Source organism: Ursus arctos, unplaced genomic scaffold (genome assembly GCF_023065955.2).
Source record: "Ursus arctos isolate Adak ecotype North America unplaced genomic scaffold, UrsArc2.0 scaffold_34, whole genome shotgun sequence".
Lineage (NCBI taxonomy): Eukaryota > Metazoa > Chordata > Mammalia > Carnivora > Ursidae > Ursus > Ursus arctos.
This window is the reverse complement of record NW_026623030.1, coordinates 10,270,153-10,296,570: the sequence shown is the minus strand read 5'-3', so window position 1 is coordinate 10,296,570 and position 26,418 is coordinate 10,270,153. Positions and strand designations below refer to the sequence as shown.

Genomic DNA, 26,418 nt, shown 5'->3' with positions numbered 1-26,418 from the left:
CAGTGATATAGTGATATACCAATAAGATGAAACCATGAAGGTATATATTCTGTGATCTTGAGCGCAGGGACCATGTCTGGTTTTCTTTTTTTACGTCCAGTCCTTAGCACAGAGTATGTGTTCAATAAGTGAGTATGTTGATAAATCAAGTCAAAATTAATTATAGGTAAGGTTTTCCATTTAGGTTCAAAAACATGAAAAAATCTTATTAAGCATTTATGGGAAGGAGCTTTGGGTTGTCTGTAAGTTCAACATGAACTATCTTTAATTGCTGAGAAGCTAATGAATGCAGTCTTAGTATTCATTAGGAAAATAGAGTTATAGTCTTAGAGCGCTACTGTTCTCCTCCATTCTGAGTTTGAGAATATCATCATTTCCCACTCCTCACCTAAAGATTTACTTGTCCACAGGGGATGGTTGAAGCGACAAATTTGTAGTAGCTTATTTTCTTAAAGGTTTGGCCCATGCTGTAGAAGCATACAGAAGGTGTGGGAGTTGTGTATAATATCTGAAGGCAGAACATTTAATATGTTTTAGGGCAGAAAACTCAGACCAAATGAAGGCTATCAGGAGGCAGATTTAGGCTAATGAAAGTGTAACCAAACCAATATGAGTTCGCTCGTTGGTGAGTCACAGAAATCACACCAGGTGAGTTGTCACGCAAAGAAAAAGTTTATTTGCAGCAAGTAAGGGGGTCATGGGAAATAGCTTCCAAAGCCATGACTCTGAGAATGAGAGAGAGAGAGGGAGAATGGGTACCTATTGTTTAGGATTAGGATGAACATTTAGATAGGGAAGCCTTGTCATCTTGTATAGAGACAGGAATAAGGTCACACATGTGCCATAAGTAAACGTGCCTGTACATACATCGTATGTTACATAAATGAGGCTTGTGTTCCTCCTTGGACAGGGATTTTAGTATTATGATGAAGTAAGAGTAATTGCCATTCACTCCAGGCAGTTACTGGGCAGGTGAATGTATAGTGGGGGTGCAGGGATGCAGGAGCCCATCTGGGCACAGGTGAATGTCAGCGGTTTAGCTCAACCAGTCTGGGGGTCTGGGCTGGTGGGAGGTCTTGTGAGGGCAGTTGCTGTTACCTGAGAGGTGGTTTTGGGTTTCGTTTGCCTGAGTTAGGAGGTAAGCCAAAAAGAAGAGCTTAAGGAAAAATGTCAGACAGAGATTAGTGAGTACAAGAAGGTGGGCAGTAAAGGTCAGGTCTTGGGGTCTAGTTGGTGACAAAAGAAAAAAACCTCTCTGGATAGCAAACAATAAGTTGTATTTTCTGATGAATGCTTGGAATGTGGGGTCTTCTGTGGTGTACCCCGAGGGCATATTTATACCCTAGGGATCGAATGGGCAAATGGTAAAGATGCAGTCGGTATTTTAGCAATTTTGAGATGCTTAACATGGTGTCTCATCTAATTGAAGGACCATCCTGTTGGCGGACAGCATTTTCTGAAGAAATATTTGTCTGTTTTAGTCCTGGAACAAACGATAATCTCCGTGTTTTGCGATTAAATCACAGCTAAGAAGATTTTGTTCTGAAAAATTTCTTTCTTTCTTTTTTTTTTTTTAAAGATTTTATTTGTTAATTTTACATAGAGAGACAGCCAGCGAGAGAGGGAACACAAGCAGGGGGAGTAGGAGAGGAAGAAGCAGGCTCCTAGTGGAGGAGCCTGATATGGGGCTCCATCCCAGAACGCTGGGATCACGCCCTGAGCCGAAGGCAGATGCTTAACGACTGAGCCACCCAGGCGCCCCTGTTCTGAAAAATTTCTAAGCAGACATCCACATAAACTATAGAACAAAATCTCAAAATTTTTCTATAAACTTTTAGTTCTGTGTAACATAAATTCCCTTTGAATTTTTCAGGTCAGGTTACTATGAAATATTCCTTTAAATAAATAAATAAACCTAGATTATTGAGGTTTTTTACATTTTGAAAGGTCTGGCAAAAACAATAGAGGAGTTGATATCAAGACATTTCTGTAAACAGTTAGATAGTAGACTTGATTAACCAGCATAGCCCTTTATTCTCTGTAGCCTGGAAACTTCTGCCAGATCACTGCTTCCTACTGTTCTGTGGACTCCCGAGTGGAAGAGGACTTCAACTACCTCCATTTTTTTTTTTTTTTAAAGATTTTATTTATTTATTTGGCAGAGAGAGAGAGCCCGTGAGAGAGGGAACACAGGCAGGGGGAGTGGGAGAGGAAAAAATCAGCCTCCTAGCGGAGAAGCCTGATGTGGGGCTCGATCCCAGAACGCCGGGATCACGCCCTGAGCTGAAGGCAGACGCTTAACGACTGTGCTACCCAGGCGCCCCTCAACTACCTCCATTTTGACCTCAAACTTTCTAATTGATAAGTTCTTCTTTCCAGCTTATCTCTAACTCAGGAGAAAGACCCTGAGGGCAAAGCATCCCCCGAGGGGTATGGAAACTACCCCTCAAGCAATAAGGACAGCCCTGAGGCAGCAAGACCCTGCCTGACTGACTCCTTGCCAGTGATTGACTTGACCTTCACTGCCTCCCTGCACAGACCCACCAACCTTTGTCCCACATTTTCCTTATATAAACCTGGAAGTATTTTTGGCACTTTAGAGACAGTCTTTGAGACACCAGTCCCCTGTCTTGCTGGTGTTGTCCTCACTGAAATAAATTCATTTCTTGTTTCACCACCGCTCGTCCCTGTGTCTTTGGATTTTGTCAGCCGCAAGTGGCCAAACCTGGTCTGTTGGGGATCCCTGGAGCCAGATGCTTCTGCACCCCTGCCCCGCCCCGCTACACAAGGGAGGCCCATGGTCCGATCCCATGTATGCCAAGAATTACCTGTAGATGAAGTAAAAAAATAACTTGTTCACGCATTCTTCTTTTTTCCCTCAAATTTGTGTAGATACTGTTAGATTAATAAAATATACATGTATTTAAAGGCAATACTGAATTCAGAGTAGCCTTTGTATTTTCTCAATTGTAATTTCTCAATTAGCTGTCCTAAAATGTACAATTAAGAAATCAGAAAGAGGTTTTGATGCTTAAAAGGAGTCCAGAGACTAGAAAGTATTGGCAGTGATTGATCTAGATCAGAGATGGGCAAACTTTTTCTATAAAGGGCCTGATAGTAAATATTTTAGGCTTTATGGGTAGTGCGTTCTTTGTTCTAACTATTAAATTTTGCCGTTGTAACACAGAAACAGCCTTAGACAGTGTTCAAATAAATGGGTGTGGCTGTGTTCCAATAATACTTTATTTCCAAAGACAGGCAGCTGAAGTTTGCTGAGTGCTGATCCAGATCGTGTCAAAGTGATTTCAAATTCTGAAAATTAACTTTAAAAAGATGGAGGTGAGAAGAGGGGTTACACCTTAACCAGAACACTAGTCAGGTTGATAAGAACAAAGGCAAAAGAAATGTAGATAAAATTAAATTTCCTTAACAATTTGTGCCCCTTGACAAATACCTGAGACGGGTGGAGTATGACATTCCTCAAGGAATTCACAGCTGTTTTAATGTTAATGCTTTGCTGAAGGCAAAAAACAGCCCTAGTTCGAAGATAGGCAGACCTGCAGGATCCTTTAAGTCTTCAACGTATGAGCATCCCTTTAGAAACTTCCTTTATCTCTACCCAACCCCACTTTAAAGTATATAATTGGGGCACCTGGGTGGCGCAGTGGGTTGAGAGTCCAGCTCTTGATCTCAGCTCAGGTTTTGATCTCAGGGTTATGAGTTTGAGCTCTGTGTTGGGCTCTGCCCTGGGCATGGAGCCGGCCTAAAAAATATATAAATATAATTGCTCCTCACAATCACAGTGCAACTCTTTCTGCCCATTGGTCCTCTCTCCGTGCTTTTTTTGTTTTTTTAAAGATTTTATGTATTTATTTGACAGAATAAGCAAGGGGGAGTGGCAGGCAGAGAAAGAGGGAGAAGCAGGCTCCCTGCTGAGCAAGGAGCCCTATGTGGGGCTCGATTCCAGGACTCTGGGATCATGACCTGAGCCAAAGGCAGATGCTTAACCGACTGAGCCACCCAGGTGCGCCCCCCCCCATGCTTTAATAAAAAAACCTTTTTGCATTAAAACGTCTCAAGAATTCTTTCTTGGCCATTCACTCCTGGCCCATATCACATCAAGGTGATCAAGTACCTTTCTTGCCAACCATGACTCTTAAGATGCACACTTTGTAAGAGTACTGGTGACTGTGAGTTTAGAGTCCTATCCTTCTATACTTTGAGCTAGGTTTCATTCTCCTCTGATTGATGCTGAATACACGGACAATTATATTTTCATTAATTACGCATTCTAGGTTGTGGATTAAGTGTTTAGTTGTAGCACCCCTTCCTTTTGAATTATTTCATGGCAGGCTTCTTTTGATCATATTTATTTCTATAAAAGATAGTTCTTTTTCCTTGATTCTAGTGTACTTCACTTTGGGACTGTCTGGAAAAATTGTGAAAGACTTGAAATGGATGTGGAAAAACATTGGTGGGTGCCTTCAATGGAAAAGTAGGTTGTCTGGAATGTGGTGTATCCTTTTGGGTTATCTGATTCTGTGAACTTTACTCCTTTCATTGTCTTTGAAGTATTTTATAGTTCTGTTCACTGCTGGCAATCCAAATTATTCTTGTTCATAGATATGCAAATGATTATTTCCAGGTGGAGGGACAATTGATTTCACTTTCCTCCTCCCCTGAAAAGGCCAGTTTGTATCTATTTAGAAATTCATTTCAGCATTTCTGATTGCCAATACACGTGGGATATTTTGAATTCTCCTCTGAATTGATTGTAATATTTTACTGGGTCCCTCATTAATTAATGAGTTAAGTAGTCTTTGATGTGTGTTCATTTCATATTTGTATGAGAGTCATGATTTTACCTTTACAAAAATGGATATTGTAATAGGAACAAGGTCATTTAGCGATTTTTATGCATTAGTTCACCTCTCACAAAATGCCTATCAAAAAAGGAAAGCATGAAAGTACCAGTAAGTTTGGAGATGAGTTATACCCTCAGGAATTTTTATTGTCATAATTGTTGAAAAATGCTCTTAAAATTTAATGGCATGACATAAATTATTTATGCTTATGTGTTAAATGTTTAAGTTGCATGTATTTGTGTCTTGGTTGAATTTGAAATTTTAATAATTAATTTTGAACTGTGTATTTTGATTATCTGTTGTTATGAGGAAACAAGCCATACTATTTTCCACATTAGTCTTAAAAGAAGGGAGTTGGTTGTTAACCTAATAAAATGGTATCGACTTATTTATTAATCTTAAGTGAATACAACAGTGCAGAAACACAAAGTTATGCATATCAGATTTATGTTTGTTACAATTCAACTGAGTAGGTGTGAAGATGTAATTGGCTTTACTTAATGATTCTTGAATGGAGCAGCATTCCACCTAGCAAGTAGAAAGGAGCTCTGGGGAGCTGTACAGACTGGAGGGCTTTTATAGGCAGAAGGGGGCAGAAAAAGGAAGTTTCTAACAAAGAGTGGATTGTTTCAGGCAAGGTTACCTGCCTTTGGGGGAAGAGTGGGGGCCTGTCATGCAAATTACCTCGCTAGTGCTGATCAGGTAATTCCAGATTGAGTTGTTAAAGGTTACATCCCTGAGAAAGGCTGAAACTACAGTTAGGTTAGATATTAATTCTTGGTTTGCTGTCATGGGGCAAGTGAGCTCCACTTTGGGCCTGTTCTTCCTTTTTTTAAACAATTCATCCCTTTTGATCAGACTCTCACATTAACTGAGAAACATAAAAGTTTAAATATTTTTAAATGTTATTTATTTATTTATTTTTTTACTTATTTATTTGAGAGAGAGTGAGGGTGAGAGAGTGCGCCTGAGCAGGTAGGGGGGGCAGAGGAAGAAGCAGACTCCGCGCTGAGCGGGGAGCCTCATATGGGACTTGATCCCAGGACCTGGGGATCATGATCTAAGCTGAAGGCAGATGCTTAACCAACTGAGTCACCCAGGTGCCCCATGATAATAATTTAAAGCGTTAATGTCACTCCTGCCTATTGTTCTGAAGTTCTTGAAGTTTTTGATCCTTTGTGTGGTATTCATAGGTGATGACATTTTTTGCTTAACCACTGTGATATTCACAGGACACAGCTTCAGGTTCATATTTTTTAAAGTTGGTCATTCTCTTTGTTTCTTTACTGATATTCCAGTCTTAGGGAGATCAATTGCTTGGTGGTGAGTGTCAGCAAACATGCATTTAAAGACTGAGAGAATACAGCATGCTAGGGAGACTATGATGACTATGATAAGCAGTAAACTCCCAATGTCTGGAGTTTACTTCTAAGCTATGGTCCCTAAGACCCAAATCAATGAAAATCAGGTAAGTCAAAGAAAGACCCCATTGAAGGAGTCACCTTTTTTTTTTTTTTAATTTATTTATTTGACAGAGAGAGAGAGACAGTTAGCGAGAGAGGGAACACAAGCAAGGGGAGTGGGAGAGGAAGAAGCAGGCTCCCAGCGGAGGAGCCTGATGTGGGGCTCGATCCCATAACACCGGGATCACGCCCTGAGCCGAAGGCAGATGCTTAACCGCTGTGCCACCCAGGCGCCCCAGGAGTCACCTTTTTTAAGCCAAATGGCTTGCTCAGTGATTTTATGTAACTGAGTTTCAACTTCCCCATGGGTGTTAATCCAGGTGCAGTAGGTGGTGTTGGCTAGGGCAGTAGGGCCCTGCCAAAGGAAGCAAATCTTGAATCATGAACGCCTCCTGGTAATTCCCATTTGAATCTGTGGGTCAGTACTGGAAAGGTGACAGCCATGGAGGCCAGTAAAATTTTAAGGGACTATAGACCACACAGGCTTTTTTATTCTGGTTTTCCTTGCCTGTGTCCCTTTCTTTGTATAGAGTCTGGACACAAAGTTCCCCAAGTTTGGATTTTTTTGTTTTGTTTGTTGTGTTTTTTGTTTTGTTTTAGAGAGTGGGAGGGGCAGAGGGAGAGAGAGAATCCCAACCAGGCTCCACCACCCAGTGCAAAGCCTGACTCGAGGCTGGATTTCATGACTCTGAGATCATGACCTGAGCTGAAATCAAGAGTCGGATGCTTAGCCAACTGAACCACCCAGGCAACCCAAGTTTGGGGTTGTTAACCAGAGACAGGGAATCAGACCGGGGGTGGGGGGGTCTCTAGCATCAGGGACTGATCAGAGTTTTTTGTTTTTGTCTTTTTTTAAAGATTTTATTCATCTGTCTGATAGAGAGAGCACAAGCAGGGGGAGCAGCAGAGAGAAAGGGAGAAGCAGGCTTTCTGCTGAGCAGGGAGCCTGACGTGGGGCTCAGTCCCAGGACCCTGGGACCATAACCTGCCCTGAAGGCAGATGCTTAGCCGACTGAACCACCTAGGCACCCCCAGATCAGAGTTTTTAATGAAAAATCCAGCATTTAAAATCCCTTAGCAATGGTCTGGTGGCATTATCTTTCCAGGCCAATGCTAGAGTAAAGGAAAGAAAAGAGAGAGGTTCATGTTCAAAGTATGAGGTTTTGGGGGCTCCTGGGTGGCTCAGTTCTTAAGTGTCTGCCTTTGGCTCAGGGCGTGATCCAGGGTCCTGGGATCGAGCCCCGCATCGGGCTCCCTGCTCTGCTGGGAGCCTATTTCTTCCTCCCCCTCTCCCCTTGCTTGTGTTCCCTTTCTCACTGGCTGTCTCTCTCTCTGTCAAATAAATAAAATCTTAAAAAAAAAAAATAAAGTATGAGGTTTTGATGTGGCATTTTGGGACCAGTTTACCTTGATGTCAGCTTCTACTCTTTTTCATTAGTTTGATTTTGAGGTCTCCAGGTGGTATATAGGACCAGATAGATGTCAGGTGGAGACTTATTCACCTGTGAGATATATACCCAAGATTCAAGTCTCTGAGGTTTGGCTGCCAACTGGATACTGAGGAAGACCTCGTATAGTCCCTTCCAAGGATATTCATGGGGAGTCTTTGTTCTTAGGGAGTCTAAATTAGAAGGGTGGAAGAAAATTGGAAATGTTTGTTTGGAGAATTGTAGCCAGCTATTTGAGGAAACTAGAATTTAGGATCTAGTCCAGTTATAGGTGTATAACGAAACCTCAAAGGCAGTTGACAGGATTAGAGACTATTATAGCCAAAGGTACACAAACATAATTTTTCTCTCTGCAATTACCCCCATTTTTTTTTTTCACAGAAGATAATCACAGTAAAACTAATTTGCATCACACATGGCTTGATTATTTACGTAAGTGGAGCAAGAAAAGTAATGGACCATATCTGCTCTTTTTAAGGCTGTTTTGCTGAAACTTTTTATCTCAGGTTGGACTCTTAAAAGCTTCTGAGGCCAGAAAGCCAAGCCAAGGACTCACCATCAGATTTTACCTGCAGTACTATTCAAGTCAAAGCCTTTGCAATATTTCCAATTGTGTCCTATTATATGGAGAACAGACTTTTATTGAACTTATGTAAAAAACTACATTGCTATGAAAAGAATACTCAAGAGTTTCTGAATTCTGGAGGGATCAGATAGGGAGAAAAAGTAAATCTTTTATCTTTGTTTACAGAGGTGTACTTTACCAAATTGTGAGTCGTAGGTGGCTCAAGAGAAAAGATTAATTTAAATCTGAGAAAAAAAACCCCAAACAACGTTTCAGACAAAAAGTCATAAAACATTATAATATTCCTCCTTCGTTAATTCAGTCCCATGTAGTTAATACTTGTTTTGCTTGAATCCAGTTCAGTTTTGTGATCTTAAAACTATCAGAAAGCTGTACTTGGGAAAGTCCTTTCCATGAATCTTCTTGAAGATGAAACACTTTTGCAGAAACTCTTTTGCAAAAACATCTGAGTAAAACAATTGCTCTGTAAATGATAAAGATTTAAAATGCCCATTGTTAAAGATCTGGTGCGAGTTCATTACAAGGGAATTGACAAGGAAAGTTGGTTATTTCTGTAACACACAACATTTAAAAATAACTGGAATTATGACTGATAACATTATTTACCAGATTTCTTTTTTTTTTTTTTTTTTTTTTTTAAGATTTTATTTATTTACTCGACAGAGAGAGAGACAGCCAGCGAGAGAGGGAACACAAGCAGGGGGAGTGGGAGAGGAAGAAGCAGGCTCACAGCGGAGGAGCCTGACGTGGGGCTCGATCCCATAATGCCGGGATCACGCCCTGAGCCGAAGGCAGACGCTTAACCGCTGTGCCACCCAGGCGCCCCTATTTACCAGATTTCTAAGAATTTCATACAATTTCTAGCACACTTACAAGGTATATATATATATACAAATACAACATAAAGACAATATAGGATTACTTCTTATTTGATAATGCTTCCTATGTAATTAACATCAAATAGCCCTAATTATTTTAACATTTCCCTTTTTAAAGATTTAATTAATTTATTTGAGAGAGAGAGAGAGGGAGGAGGAGTAGAGGGAGAGGGACAAGCGGACTCTGCACTGAGTGCAGAGCTCCATGAGGGGCCTCATCTCACCACCCTGAGATCATGACCTAAGCTTAAATCAAGCCTCTGACACTTAACTGACTGAGCCACCCATGCGCCTCTAACATTTCCTTTTTTAGAAGGAGAGAGAATAAATCTTTTGAGATGTTCCAGAGACCCTCTGAAAAATCCCAAAGTTAAAATGACTTCATTTAGGATTTGATTTGGAGACGTTTGTAAAAAATATCAAAGGTCGTAAAATACTTGGTCAAATAGGTCATTGTGAAACAACACCCAGTTATCCGTTTAACCATAGTGAGAAGAAAGGTTTTGCAGGCAAGAAAAATTTTTTTTTGCAGGCAAATACAGAAGGTTACATCATTGTAAAAAAACTAACCAACCGAACACCAAGAAAACCTTGGCTCTTTTAATAGAGAAAATTCACCTTTCTTAAGTAATCAGACACCTGATAAAGTCAACAGAGGAAATTATTTTGCCAAAATGCAGAATCTTTGTTTTCTAGGAAGATTATGTTAAAGAAAAACCTTTCATACTCTCTTATCAAGAGTACCAGTAGTCCAAGAAAGCTTTGTCCTTTTAACAGAGAGAAAACCAAATTCTAATTTTGCAGCTACTTACTTTTGATATTAAAGCTCATTTGCTTAATGAAATTTATTCTAAGCTCAGCCAGTCATGACGATGCATAAAATTCTTTTCTAGAGATTCCATTTTGGGGGGCACCTGGGTGGCTCAGTAGTTAAGTGTCTACCTTTGTCTCGGGGTGTGATCCCAGGGCCCTGGGATCAAGCCCCGCATCAGGCTCCCTGCTCCCCTGGGAGCCTGCTTCTTCCTCTCCCACTCCCCCTGCTTGTGTTCCCTCTATTGCTGGCTGTCTCTCTCTCTGTCAAATAAATAAATAAAATATTAAAAAAAAAAAGATTCCATTTTGGGACACCTGGGTGGCTCAGTCAGTTAAGCATCTATCTGCCGTTGGATCGGGCCATGATCTCCGGGTCCTGGGATTGAGCCCTGTGTTGGGCTCCCTGCCTGATGGGGTGTCTACTTCCCCCTCTCTTCTCTCCCCTCCCCCCTACTCGTGGTCACTCACTTTCTCTCTGAAATAAATAAAATCTTAAAAAAAAAAAGATTCTTTTTCTCCAGAGCTTAATGACTTTAATGCATATGTTGAAATTTAAAATCCTGAAAAGCCCCAGATTTTTAATGAAGATAGAGAAGTAAGCAATCATGAACTGTCTCTTATATTAGCATTCTGTGGATTGGCAAACTTACAAATATTTTTTATAATTTCTACAAATAGCATGCTTTCTCATGTGACTTTCTCAGTATGACATAAAACATGTTTACTAATAGATCTCCATTTATTATCTCCTGTATTTTGTGTTTTATATACACATATCTTAAACTTCACAAGTCGTTGTAGTTATAATAATAATTATTATTCCTTTCTTACATTGCCATGTTTCTAAGATCACTTTCCTTCAATATTTCTTCTAGTGCCAGCCTGTTGTTAATGAATTCCTTCAGTTTTGGTTTGTTTGTACAAGTACTTATTTTACCTTTTTAAAAATTGAGATATAATTAACATACCATAAAATTCACCATTTAAAGTGTATAATTCAGTGTTTTTTTGGTATATTCACAACCAGCACCACTAATTCCAGAACATTTCCATCACCTTCAAATAAAGCCCCATACTCACTGCGTCACTCATTTTCCCCTACCTCTAACCCTATGGCAACCACTAATTTGCTTTCTATCTCAGTGGGTGTGGACATTTAATATAAATGAAATCATACAAGGTGTGGTCTTTTGTGTGTGGCTTCTTTCCCTTAACATCGTGTTTTAAAGATTCATCCATGTTCTTATGTATATCAGTATATTATTCCTTTTTCTTGTTCCATTTTATGGCTATGCCATGTTTTGTGTATTCATTAGTTGATGGCCATTTGGGTTGTTTCCACTTTATGGCTTTTATATATAATGCTACTATAAACATTTGTGGCAAGATGTTGTGTGGACACACATTTTCAATTCCTCTGGGTAGATGCTTAGGAGTGGAATTGCTGGGTCATATGGTAACTCTATGTTTAACTTTTGAGGATGTGCCAAACCTGTTTGCCACAACAGCTTTACCATTTAAGATTCTACCAGCAATGTATGAGGGTTCCTGTTTCAACTTCATTTTTGAATAATATTTTCTCTGGGCGTAGAATTTTGGTTAGCTGCTATTTTATCTTCCATCAGTTTTGTTAAGCTTGAAGCTTTGAAGATAACGTGTCTTTTCTCCCTCCACTGTCTGTTTTAACATTTTCTCTTCATTTTTGGTTTTTAGGAGTTTGACTATGATGTATGTCAGTCTAGTTTTCTTTGTGATATCGTGGGGTTGGATGAAGTTTTAGTTTCAGTTTTAGTTTTTGATAAAGTTCTTAAAGCAGTTAGTTCAATATTCTATGAGTTGATGTCTTTCATCAGTTTTAGAAAATTCTTGGTCCTGAGGTATTTAAATACTGCTTCTACTTCCTTCTCTTTCTTCTGGGATTTCAATTATATGTGTGTTAGACTTCTTGGGCATGTTTCTTATTGTGTCTCTTATGCACCTACTTTCTCTTCCCAACCCTTTCTTTTTGGGTATATTTCATTTTGGGTATTTTCTATGGACTTTTCCTCCAGTTTATTAATCCTGCCATTTGTTATGTCACATCTTATAAACCCATCTACAAAGGTGTTAACTTAAGGTATTATATAGTTTAGTTTTGGAACGTACATTGAATTCTTTATTACATGGTCAATTTTCCAGTGAAATTTTGTCTTATCTATTTTGTTTTTATTTTTTATTTTTATTAAGATTTTATTTATTTATTTGAGAGAGCGAGAGCCTGAGCAGGGGGAGGGGCAGAGGGAGACAATCTCAAACAGATGCTGAGTGGAGCACAGAACCCAGTGTAGGGCTCGATCTCATGACCCAGAGATCACAACTTGAGCTGAAATCAAGAATCAGATATTCAACTGACTGAGCCACCCAGGCACCCCATTATCTGTTTTGTTTTTAAAATACACAACTAATGTGTACCCTTTGCTTATCCATATGGGACCTTTGTGTAAATTCAAAAATGGTCCTATTCTTTAGGCATAAGAATAGCTTGGTGCGTGGAGAGCGACTGTAAAATTTAGAAAGTGGTAGCCCCGGGGTACATGGGTGGCTCAGTCGGTTACGTGTTTGCCTTCAGCTCAGGTCATGATCCCGGAGTCCAGGAGTCCTGGGATGGAGCCTCATGTCAGGCTCCCTACTCAGCAGGGAGTCTGCTTCTCCCTCTGCCCCTCACCCTGCTCGTGCTCTCTTGTTGTCTCTCAAAATAAAATAAAATAAAATAAAATAAAATAAAATAAAATAAAGTAAAGTAAAAGTAAAGTAAGATAAAATAAAATAAAATAAAATAAAATAAAATAAAATAAATATTTAGAACGTGGTAGGCCCCATTCTTCTAGGCTATGCGGCTCTGGGCCAGGATACAAAGGCTGGCTTTTTATTTCCCTTTTGTCTTCCCAGCCGGACACACTTAGAAAGTGAACAGATTCAGGGCACCTAGGTGGCTCAGTCGGTTAAGTGTCTGCCTTCAGCTCAGGTCACAATCCCAGGGTCCGGGGATCGAGTCCCACATCAGGCTCCTTGCTCAGTGGGAAGCCTTTTTCTCCCTCTGCTTGCCACTCCCCCTGCTAGCGCTCACTCTCTCTGACAAATAAATAAAATCTTTAAAAAAAACAGTGAACAGATTCTACAACTACTTATGTGTGCTCTGATATATAAAAGTAAGCTATGCTCTGTTTTCAGAATTTTTTTCATAGTTTGAAAAAAAATAGGGAATATATACATATAGTAAAGTATCAGATAGTACAAAATGGAAATGTTGGTTACTGTTCTACTCCTACCTCCCAGTCTTCAAGCAACTCTCTTTGAGTCAGTTATTCTACTGGTTTATAAGTTGTTTCTGGCATAATTAACCCATATATATTTAAGCATGTAAGTGTGTGTCCATGTATGCATTATTTCCTTCCCCCCTTTTTTATGGAAGATGACATATTCTATATCTTTTCTACAACTTGATTTTTTCTATCTTTTCACATCAGTACCTAAAATCTGCTTCATTCTTTTGGCTGAATTGATAGTATCAATTATATTGATCTATGAAAATGAATTTATCTGTTTTCCTGTCATCTGACATTTAGGTTATTTCTAACTTCATGCTAATACAAATGATGATGTATGTTATGAATATCTTGTATATGAGACTTTGTTTACATAGGTAAATGTATCTGAAGGATAATTTACCTGAACTGGAAAAATTTCTAAAATTCAAAGTATATGTACCTTGTACATTTTTGTAGCTATTCCTTAGTTCTTCTATAAAAAAATATCAGTTTCTAGTTCCATCAACAATGTATGAATGTAACTTTTCCCTTATCCCCTTACTATGAAAGTGTACCGATAATTTTTTTCCATTAGTATGAGAGAAGAAAAATAGTATCTCGAGGTTTCTTTCAAAATAACTGAAGTCATAGGGCACCTGGCTGGCTCAGTTTGTAGATCTTGCAACTCTTGCTCTCAGAGTTGTGAGTTTAAGCCCTGTGTCGGGTACAGAGCTTACTTTAAAAGAAAAATAACTGAAGTCACACATTAAATAATGTGCTTAAAAGCCATATGGATGTCCTTTCTTATGATCTGTCTATGCATATCCTTTGTTCATTTACTTTGTCCATTGGATTGTTTTTTTCTTATTTGTACATTTTTATATTATAAGTAAATTAGTCTTTTATTATGTGTTGCAGAGTTTTTTTTTTTTTAAAGATTTTATTTATTTCTTTGACAGAGATAGAGACAGCCAGTGAGAGAGGGAACACAAGCAGGGGGAGTGGGAGAGGGAGAAGCAGGCTCCTAGCGGAGGAGCCTGATGTGGGGCTCGATCCCAGAACGCCGGGATCACACCCTGAGCCGAAGGCAGACGCTTAAGGACTGCGCCACCCAGGCGCCCAGCAAAGAGTTTTTTAAAACTGATTTGCCACTCATCTTTTTCCTTTTTTTAAATCTATTTTTTTCCGTGTAGATATTTAAAATTTTTATGTTGTCAAATTTATTTTTGTTATGTCTTTAGGTTTTGTGTTGTACTTAGAAAGGCCTTCCTCAGCTTATCTGATGAAAAATTCTTTTGTGTTTCATTTTAGTAATTTCATTATTTAATTTAAACAGTTAATTCTTTGATTCACCTATAATTTTTTGATGTCAAGGATGATAAGTATTTTCCTCTATCATTTGAATAATCAAAATTTATAACTGGTCTGGAACAATTATGGTTTGGTAATTGTATGTGGCTGAATATTTTGAGCCGATTTCATCTGTATGTTATTGTCACTACCATTTCAAGATGAGTTTGTCAGAGGTCAGAGAAAAATATCAACAATGTTAATATATGTTGACATCCATAAACTGTAAATAAGTGAAATATATGAGGAAAGAAAGAATATCATAAGCAGTTTATTTAATTAAATAGTGATTCAAAATTTCATTTTATTTTAAAAAATTTCTGCAAGTAGTACTATTCACTCCAATTATTTCTGAATTTAATATCGCCAGTTATTCCAAGTACTATATATATATATACACACACACATACATATATGAATATTTATATTGAATAAATATATTAAAATAAATATATTAATTCAATATATATATATATATATATATATATATATAATCTGAAAAATACATGCAAGAGTCTTTTGTTTTCTCTGTCATGCCAGGTTTATCAGTAGAGAAGATAAAGAGGGACTAGGTAAATTATATTCCTTTTTTTAACTATACAAAATGCTATTTATTAGCCTCCCAAGGACCACATGGTAACTCACTTAGTATGAACAGGCATATTTTGACAAATTAGAAGCTTCTGGACACTTACTAGAGTGCCTTTTTCTTTTAAATTTGTGGACACTTGGTGGTGATGATGATGTTAGAATTCTCTAGTATTTATAATCTTTCTGCACTAGCACTTTTCCATGGTGTTTTGCTTTGCTCTTAGAGGCCTTATTTAATAGTTTACACCAGAGGTTCTTTTTTTTTTTTTTAAGATTTTATTTGTTTATTTGAGAGAGAAAGAGAATGAACAGGGAAGAGGGAGAAGCAGACTCCCCACTGAGTAGGTAGCCATTGGGCTCAATCCCAGGACCCTGGAATCACGACCTGAGCAAAGGGCAGATGCTTACCTGATTGAGCCACCCAGGCACCCCCCCCATCTCCCCCCCATCTTTTTTTTTTTTTTTTTAAGTAAGCTCTGTGCCCAGCATGGGGCTTAAACTCATGACCCTGAGATCAAGAGTTGCATGCTCTACCTACTAAGCCAGCTAGGTGCCCTGGTTCATATCAGAGTTTTAAGCAGTTTCTTGTCTGTTAGGATACTCTACCAAAAACATCCTTTGCTCTCCTATGTATGGTTTCTCCTCTCTCAGATTCACAGTGTACAAAATAAAAGCTCTGAGAGGTCTTCCACTAAAGCAGAAGTTTCTTTTTAATTTTGTTTGTCCAAGTATCCTCAGGACCTGAGAGTCCTTAGGGGAACATATTTTGGGAAATGTTACTGTATATGGAGGTAATAGAACGCAGAACCTTTTATTTGTTTGTTTGTTTATTTATTTGAGAGAGCATGAGTGGCTAGGGGAAGGGGAGAGGGTGAGGGAGAACCAGACTCCCTGCTGAGCAGGGAGCCTGACTGGGGCTCTGTCCCAGGACCCTGAGATCGTGACCTGAGCTGAAGTCAAATGCTTAACCGACTGAGCCACCCAGGCGCCCCAGAACACTTTTCTTAATTTGATTCTTAACTACGTTGGCATTGAACCAAAATTATTACTCTGACAACTACGAAATGCTGTAATAGTAGGAACATGTCTTTTTCGCTTTTAGGCTACATTTGAACCTAACCGTTTTGCTTTTATAAAGGCTGTTATTTGTATTTTTATGTCATACCCTTGAGTTTTCAAATATAGGATTGGCTTCCATAACTATGGCTAGTACTGCCCTTATTTGGAGTCATGATGAGTATATTTTCCAAAATGAAATCAGTTTTATGCATTGTCAATATCTCATACATTGATTTGATGATGTAGATAAAATAATTAAAAATCAAGACTCTTTAGGAAAATCCTTGTTGTTAGCTAAATGTTACATTAGTTTATTCATTTTCAAGCCGTATGTTTCATGATCATAGTTTAAAACTACAACAACAAACTAACCAGAATACATTCTTAGTTAGCCACTTCTAGTATCAGGAAGTTGAGAGATGTAACTGGACACTGATATTTGAAATTTCTAGGATATTTTAATGTTGCAAACTGTCCTGGAAATCTAGGACATGATATCCCTGTAAACAGAGAAAAGTAGTGGTTGCCTATGTAGGAGATGAGCGCTGCCTTTCTTCCTCCTTTTTGTGGAGTTGTCCTTTTCAATGCCAATATCTCTGTGAGGAGTCTGATATTTTTGTAAGTACTGATGTGTTACATGTCAGATATTTTGAATGGAGGGACTGGACTTAGTCTTAAAGAGACATAGGAAGCAAATTACACTTTTACACTTTTTGTTTTAATTTTACTCAGGACAAGCCTGATTAGAATTGTGAACTGTCTGGATACTGCTGTCTAAAGTTTCTTCTCTTGGGACTCTGATGCAGCTCATGATTTTCCTGTTTTAAAAATGAGTAACATTTGACTCATTCAATCCCTTTGATTTTAAGGTCACTGTTATTAAGTCATAGAAAACGTAATGATTTGGAAAAAAATCAACATAAAAAGCAGGTCTTAAATTGCCAAGATGCAGTTTACAGCAGGTTTTTCTTTTTCTTTGATTTCCAAAAATTGGCGTTTGTCTTTGAAATTCCATGGTAATAGCCAGATTACCAAATTTGCCAGTCTAAAAAGATGCATTGGTACATTAAAATTGATTTTATTTTATTATATTATATTTTATTTTTTTAAGTAGGCTCCGCACCCAACGCAGAACCCAGCGCAGGGCTTTAACTCACCACCCTGAGATCAAGACCTGAGCTGAGATCAAGTGTCAGATGCTTAACTGACTGAGCCACCCAGGTGCTCCTAAAATTTATGTTTTAAAAGTTGTTTGTTTGTTTATTTATTTTTTTTTTTTTCAATTTTAAATTTGGGCGCCTGGGTGGTTCATTCCGTTAAGCATCTGCCTTCAGCTCGGGTCATGATCCCAGAGTCCTGGGATCGAATTCCGCATTGGGTTCCCTGCTCAGAGGGAAGTCTGCTTCTTCCTCTCTCTCTACCTCTCCCCCCTGCTATTGCTGTCTCTCTCTCTCTAGCTCTCACACTCTCTCTCTCAAATAAATAAAATTTTTAATTAAAAAAATTTAAAACTTATGCTCATCACATAACATTTGGATAAGAGGAAATTTTAAGAAAATAAAAATAACCCATAATTTTATATTCAGAGATAACTTAATATTTTGATCTTGTTTCTTTTCCTTTTTTTTTTTAAAGATTTTATTTATTTATTTGACAGAGACAGAGATAGCCAGCGAGAGAGGGAACGCAGCAGGGGGAGTGGGAGAGGAAGAAACAGGCTCCTAGCGGAGGAGCCTGATGTGGGGCTCGATCCCAGAATGCCGGGATCACTCCCTGAGCCGAAGGCAGACGCTTAACCGCTGTGCCACCCAGGCGCCCCCTTGTTTCTTTCACTTTTTAAGTGCAGCCATCTTAATATGTTGAGATCGTATTTTATATTTGGCTTTTATTTGTATTCTTTCCCTTAATATAACTTTTTGTATGTATGTATGTATGTAATCTCTATACCCAACATGGGGGCTCAAACTCAGGACCCTGAGATCAAGAGTCTTATGCTCTACCAACTGAGCCAGCCAGGTGCCCTCCCTTAGTATTAACTATAAATTGCCAAGGAAAAGCCTGAGTTTTGTTTTGTATTCATTCACTCTCTCAATCAAAAAAATGTAAATATATATGTTTATAACCGTATGTATATATAAAAACATACACATGTGTATACATATGCATTCAAGGTACTATGTTGGCTCCTTCTTCGAAAGTTTATTGTCTTCAGGATACAAAAGTTTTCGGTGTAAAGCAGACCATGAAGAATGTCCCTATTCTCTTGAAGTTCAGAGAAGGAAACCCTCTGGATTATCTGACAAAGTTTCTTTGTTTGTAGATTCCTCTCTTTGGTGCTAAGACTATTGGTCGGAGAAGTCCTGATGGACCAGTGTTGAGCAAAGCTGAATTTGTTGAGAAGGTTCGTCAGAGTAACCAGGCCTGTCATGATGGAGATTTCCACACAGCTATTGTTCTGTACAATGAAGCCTTGGCTGTTGACCCTCAGAACTGCATCTTATACAGCAATAGATCTGCAGCCTATATGAAAATCCAGCAGTATGACAAGGCACTGGATGATGCAATCAAAGCTCGACTTCTCAATCCCAAATGGCCAAAGGTAGAAATTTCGTTTACTTTCACAGAATCTTTTGTGCTGATTTCTTATTTTAATGTAACATTTTATTGAATTTGCAGTTATTAATATTTTAATAGTCTGGAGGTCAGCAAAGTGTAGAATGGCCTCATTGAGCTGGTACACTAGTGAATGGCTTCCCTTTTTAATGCTTGGAAACTGTGCTGTCATGTTCAAGTTTAATTCTTTTCCTGTATGTTTGAAATTTGAGGGTTTTTTTCCCCACTAAGCTCCTTCATAGGATGCATTTTAGTCGCTTGTATGCGTTTTGACATCTTTTTGCACAGATGTTTCAGGTGGGAATGGTTCCTTTTTTTCAACTTAAAATAATTTTATTATTCCCTCTCAATGACTGCTTGTTTTCAGATGGTATTTAATCAGAGAAATTTTTTTTCTAATATATCATTTTAATACTCTGTGTTTCTGTCAGTAGTTTAAGGCTTGAATTATCTTTGTTTTGTACATAGTTTGTTTTCAGTGTGCCTATTCACTGTCTAATAGACACCCCCAGTCTATTTTAGAAAAGATTTCTTAAGATGTACTGAAATGTTTGAGGTTTTTTTTTTTTTTTTTTTTTTTACTGAATCATAAAAGCACTTGATCCCATTCTTGGCTTTTTGTTATGTTAACAAAAGATAATGGATATTTGCTAGAGATTTAAAAAAATATCCTTATTGTTTTATTAATGTCATAGTCATATTAATTTATACTTTAACTCTGGTGGGTACTTTTGGCCTCATTCAGTGGAATTTCCAGTGTTGCTTCTGCCTCATGAATTGTTTAGTATTTTATAATTCCCTAAAGGAGTTCTTTTGTAACTATAATTATTGTAGATTAAATAAAATCTGTTTTAAAAAATTGTTATATGACATCATTTGGGAGTTAGAATGCTGTTATCAAAGGACAGACCCAGGTTCAAATTCCTTCTCTTCTGTTAATGACAGTATGGCTTTTGGTAAATTTCTTAACCTCTCTAGGGTTAATATAAATGGGATAATAATACTAATATCTTGTAATGCTATTTAAGAGTCAGAGATAATTTGTTACTTGTACATAATATGTGTTTGGTAGATAATAGTTATTATTGTGACATTTTTATTAAAGGTACGAATTAGCAAGGCTTGGCACGTGTCTTCTCTTTTCTTTTCCTTTTTCTTTTAAAGCCTGTGTTGATGCAGTGACCCTGATAAATAGCTTAATTTTCAAATTAAGTATCTCCATTCCTTCCTTTTTTAGATCTACTTATTTTATGTTCTTATATTTGTGAACACTTAAAGAAAAGATTGATTTATTTCAGAGAGAGAGAGCGAGAACACTGGGGAGGGACAGAGGGAGAGGGATAGAAGTCTTAAGCAGACTCCTGATGTGGGGCTTGATCCCATGACTCTGAGATCATTACCTAAGCTGAAACCAAGAGTCGGACGCTTAACTATCTGCCACCCAGGCACCCTCTATTTGTGAACACTTTTAAGCTTTTATCTTTTTCCTTTTTCTATGTCATTCCACTTTCTTTTGTCAACCTCTTGTGATTTAACACAAAAAAATGGCTTTAAAAGGTGCACTTTTATAATTATAGATGAGAAATCAGCCTTTTAAGGTTAACGTCTATCAAGTGTTAGTCTCTGAATTTTTTCCTTTTATGATAAGTGAAGTTGTTCTATGTTTACAGTTGCATTAATATTTTAGCTCCATATTTGAGTTCAAGCAAACTTAACTTAGGGATATCTAGAATTATATAAAATATGAATTAGTTTTTATTATTGAGATTATGAATGGGTTTTCATATACAATGTGATTCATAGTAAAATTAATTTATAAAGAAATTTCCACTGCTGCATAAATTTTTTTTCATTTCAAAAAAAACTTGATTTGGGGTGCCTGGGTGGCACAGTGGTTAAGTGTCTGCCTCTGGCTCAGGGCGTGATCCCGGCGCTATGGGATCGAGCCCCACATCAGGCTCCTCTGCTGGGAGCCTGCTTCTCCCTCTCCCACTCCCCCTGCTTGTGTTCCCTCTCTCGCTGGCTGTCTCTATCTCTGTCGAATAAATAAAATCTTAAAAAAACAAACAAACAAACTTGATTTTATACTTATTTTTCTAGGAATATACTCACTGTGTAAAAGAAGGTTCACTTGTACTCTTTTGTACTCTTTTGTTATAAAGATATGTCTTGGAATTCTATCATTTCATTTTTCTTTTCATTTTGACTTTTCTAACTTTTTCAGTATAGTCCTTTTGCCTTTCAGAAATGTTTCTCTGAAATGTCAATAGTATCTAGTTTGATGAGGGAAAACATCAATTTGAACTTTTATCTCTTCCAAATTCTGTCTCTCTGGTAGTTTTTTAATGTAAACATCCAAGGGCTCCAGAGGTTGGATAGAGAGTCTTTTATTTATGTCTATTTTGTCTGAATGAAAAATGATTTTGGTTTGATATGGGCTGCAAAAGAGGTATGAACAAAGCACTGTGAAAGCCTCCCAAAAAGAATACGCCCAGTCTTACTACTAAATTATGATACTTATCCCTGTCTCTTAGCTGTTGTCTGTTTATGTTCATTCTTTTTGTCCTGTTTAAGAAATATTTATCTTTCTGAGGGTTAGAAAGTGTTTCTTAGGTTTTCTTCTAGAATTTTTATAGTTTTTTACCTTTAGGTCTATGATTCATTCAGGGTATGGTATGAGATAGAGGTCAAGATTTATTTTTTTCAGTATAGGTAACCATGTTCTAGCAACATTTGTTGAAAAGACTGTCCCTTCCCCAGTGAATTAGCTTTGGTACCTTTGCCACAAAGCATTTGATCATAAAAGTGTGGGGCTATTATTGGTCTCTATTTTGTTCCATTGACCTGTCTATCTCTCCTATGCCTTAACCACACTGTCTTGATTACTGTAGCTTTATTGTATGTCTTGACATCAGGTATTTGTTTTTCTTTTTCTACGTTGTTTTTGTTATTCTCTGTGCATTTTGATGTAGGTTATGAAATCAGCTAATCAATTTCTTCAAAAAGCCAACTGGGAAATTAATGGGATTGCATTGAACTTTTAGAGCAATTTGGAGAGAATTGCCATTTTAACATTGTTCAGTCTTCTTATTCATGAACATGGTTTATCTCTCCATTTATTTAGTCTTCCTTTCATTTTCCTTTGCAACTTTTTGTAGTTTTCAGCATTTGCTTCTTACACAATTTAAAAAAATTATTCCTAAGTATTTTGCTTTTTAAAAAAAGATTTTACGTATTTACGTATTTTAGAGAGAGAGAGAGCATGTGCTTGTGCACGAATGTGCATGGAGTGGAGGAAGTAGAGGAGGAGGGACGGGGGGAGGGAGAGGGACAAGTGGACTCTGAGGTGAGCATGGAGCCCGATGCAGGGCTTGATCTCATATTACTGAGATCATGATACTGAGATCATGACCTGAGCTGAAACCAAGAGTTAGACGCGTAACCTACTGAGCCACCCGGGTGCCCCATAAGTATTTTGCTTTCTAATGCTATTCTAAATTGATTTAAAATTTTTTATTTTCTATTTCTTCATCTGCAGAAATATGTATTTTTGTACTTTGTGTCATGTGACAGTGTTGAATTCACTTTTAAGTTCTAGTGGGGTTTTTCGCAGGTGCTTTAGGATTTTTTGTACATGATCATATAATCTAAGTAATGATAGTTCTACTTCTTTCTTTCTTTTGCATATACTTTTTGTTTCTTTCTTTTGCTCCATTATACTGGTTAGGATATCCAGTATAATTTTGAATAGAAATGGTAAGAGCAAACTTACTTTAGTCATTCCTGATCTTAGTGGGAAAGCATTGAGCTTTTTATTGTTGAGGATGATGCCCTTAAGCCAGGGGAGGACATTCCCTTCAATTTCTGTTATGACTGAGTGTTGAATTTTGTCAATTTTTTCCTTTCATTTATTGCAGTCATAATTTTTTCTCAGTCTTTTAGTATGGTAAATTAAATTGATTTTGTTTTTGGATGTTAAGCCAAACTTGTATTCACAGGACAAATACCATTTAGTTATTATGTCTTATCCTTTTTATATATTGTTGGATATGATTTGCTATAATTTTGTTAAGAGTTTTTTAAAAAATTAATTAATTAATTAATTGATTTGATAGAACGAGAGTGCACAAGCAGGGGGAGCAGCTGGCAGAGGGACAGGGAGAAACAGGCTCCCCGCTGAGCAGAGAGCCCCAGGTGGGGCTTGATCCCAGGACCCTGGGATCATGACACAAGGTGAAGGCAGACATTTAACTGACTGAGCCACTAGGCGCCCCATTGTTTAGAGTTTTTGCATCTATCTTTATGAAGTATATTGATCTGCGTTTTCATTTTTGATGATGTTTTTGTCTGGTTTTGGTATCAGAGTGTTACTGGCCCTATACATTGAGTTGTGAAGTGTTCTCTCTTCTTGTATTTTCTGAAAGAGTTTATGTTGGCGGGGGCACCTGGGTGGCTCAGTTGGTTAAGCTTCTGCCTTTGGCTCAGGTCATGATCCCGTGGTCCTGGGATGCCCCATGTTGGGCTCACTGTTCAGCAGGGGAGTCTGTTTTTCCTCTTCCTTCTGCCCACCCCTTGCTGTGCTCTCTCTCTCTCTCTCATTCACTCTCTCTGTCTCAAATAAATAAATTTTTTTTTTTAAAAAAGAGTTTGTGTTGAATTGGTATTGTTTCTTCCCTAAGTATTTGGTAGAATTCACCAATCAAACCATCTTTACATGGATTTTTCTTTGTGAAAGGTTTTAATTATGAATTCAATTTCTTTGATTGATATAAGACCATCCAAATTTTCTAATTCTAATTAGATTAGCTTGGCATTTTTTTTTCTTTCAGTTAATTTTTATATTTAATTTGGGTTACAAGTTTATTGGTGTCAAGTTTTTAATAACATTCTCTTACTATCCTTTCAATTTTTGTGGGATCTTTAGTGATGTCCTTTCTTTCATTGCTGGTATTGTTAATTTGTGTCTTCTCTCTTTTGTCTCATTATTCTGCTTAGAGATTTATCAATTTTGTTCATCTTTCTAGACAATCAGCTATTAGTTTCATTGATTTTCAGTATTATTTTACATTTTCTTTTTCATCAATTTCTATTCTTCATTATTTCCTTCCTTTTAATAATTTTACACTTAATTTGCTCTCTCTTTTTTCTTAAGATGGGAACTTAGGCCATTGATTTTATATATTTCTTCTTTTTTTAAACATAAGCACTTAAAGCTAAAATATTCTCTCCTAGCACTGCTTTTGCTGTATCCCACAAATTTTGACATTATATTTTGTCATTCTGTTCAGAAATATTAGAATATTTTAGAAATATTAGAAATATTAGAATATCTTCGTAGTTTCCTTGGGAGTACTTCTTTGATCCATGGGTTATTTAGAAGTGTATTGCTTAATTTCCTAATATTTCTTATTTGTAAGGTTATCTTAAGTTGTTGATATCTAACTTAAACCCATTGTAGTTGATGAACACAGTTGGTATGATACTAATTTTTAAAAATTTACTGAGGTTTGTTTTATATCCTGTTGTATGTTTTATCCTGGTGAACATGCCATGAGTGCTTGAAAAGAATATGTATTCTGCAGTTGTTAGCTGTGCCTCTGTAGATATCATTTAACTCAAGGTGATTGACACTGTTGTTCATGTCTTCTGTATCTTTGTGTCTTTGACGCCTTTGGGTTGTTGTTGTTGGTGGTGGTGGTGTTGTTTTTGGTCTAATTATTCCATCAGTTATTGGAATAAAGAAGTTAAAATCCACAACTAAGATTTCGGAATTGGCTCTTTCTTTAATATTGTCAATTTTTGCTTCATGTTTTTTGAAGTTCTGTTATTAACATATACCCATTTACTATTATTTTGTCTTCTTGATGGATTGATATTTTTATCATTATGCAAGGTCCCTTTTTATCTGTGGAGGTAATTATTGTCCTAAAATCTATTTTGTTTGATACTAATATAGCCATTCCAACTTTCTTTTACTTACTCTTTGCATTATATATCTTCTTACACCCATATATTTTCAAGTTCCCTGGGCCTTTACATTTAGTATTTATCTCTTGAATAATTTGTAATTGCTTCTTGCCTTTTAAATACATTTTGACAGTCTCTGCCTTTTAATTGGAATCATTGTCCATTACCATTTAATGTAATTATTGATGCTGTGGATTTTTTTCTGTACCATTTTCTTTCTTTGTTTTCTCTGTTTTTGTTCCTCTGTTACTCATTTGCTATTGTTTATTGTTTTTTTTTTTTTTTTTTACTACTTTTTGAGTTGATTTGTTGTTTTCTCTTGAGAGTTTTTCATTGTTTTTGATTGTTGTTTGGCAGGTTATTATCTTGGTTAGAATAGTATTGCATACTTTGTTTCTTGAATTGCAGCTCTAGTTTCTATGCAGATATTTTGTCTTTTTTTTGAACTGCTTTAAATTTGTTCCATATATGTATAACTTGAGGGTTAGCTAAAGATGTGGATAGACAGAATTTGAGTATCCCTTTTCTGGTTCTTTTCCTTCTGGGATTGCTTTCCTCCTTGCCCACAGGCGATAGTTTCCTGTGCTCCGGTATCCTGATTTCCTCAGCCAGACAGTGTTCCTGTCACCCTGCTCACCACTTTGATTGGGAATTCACCTCGCACCTCTCTTCCTCCAGAATCTGTCTGCTTTCTCTTCACTCTCCAGTGCTTTCAGGTAGGTTGGTTTGTATTATACCTGGATTTTACAGTTGATTTCTGTGTGGGAGTGGGTTCACTAGGATCTTGCTTAGTAGTTAGTGGAAGCAGAAGTGATGTCTTTCCACTGACATAAGGTTACTCATGTTCAGTGGATCCCTAACAAAGTCGTCTTTCCCCCTTGACCAAGTGGCTTTCTTGATGTTTTGAGTTCTCTTTTTGGGGTCATTGTTCCCAGTTACTGGTCTCATGAATTATTTATCTCCATTTCCTTTTTCATTCTTTGATTGAATTGGTCAGTAACTCTTCTGCATTCTTTCTGGAATGTATTCCATATATATCTTATGCAGTTTATTTCCACAGCCAGTATTACAGTCTAGGTTATTATAGTTTTATTCTTATTTTGTTATAAAATTTTTTATTGTAATAATGTTCTCATGAAAAACTTTCTGTTGTTCCATGTTTCCAAGTGATCTGGTATTCTAGACTCTGCACAAGTGGTCTCATTTGCCCCTTTATTTTTTGCTACTGTGTTGATAAACCTGCAGTTCTTCTTGATGCAGTCTTTTCTTCTTTCTTCTTCCTTTTTATGCCAAGCTCTGTGCCCGGAATTTTCTCCCTTGCTCTGACTATTATTTGGCTAAGTAGGTCTAGTTCAATTCTCACCTTTCCTGAAAGCTACATTGAGCTTCTGCAAATATAACATTCATTGCCTAATTGCAATGAATTATTTATATTATTATATAGACATGTTACTTGAATTTTATCTGAGTCTTAAACTAGCTTGAAAATTCCTTGAAA

At 37.3% G+C, this 26,418-nt stretch overlaps 1 protein-coding gene across 2 annotated transcripts in view; it reads left to right on the top strand.

Moving 5' to 3' along the window:
- Nucleotides 1–26,418, top strand: part of TTC28 (tetratricopeptide repeat domain 28) — a 590,823-nt gene that overhangs the window by 17,825 nt on the left and 546,580 nt on the right. For both annotated transcript variants that reach the window (XM_044379027.3, XM_057306077.1), the window contains exon 2: nucleotides 18,661–18,939. In XM_044379027.3, the coding sequence (XP_044234962.1) occupies nucleotides 18,661–18,939 (279 nt within the window). The remainder of the gene's footprint in view (nucleotides 1–18,660; nucleotides 18,940–26,418) is intronic.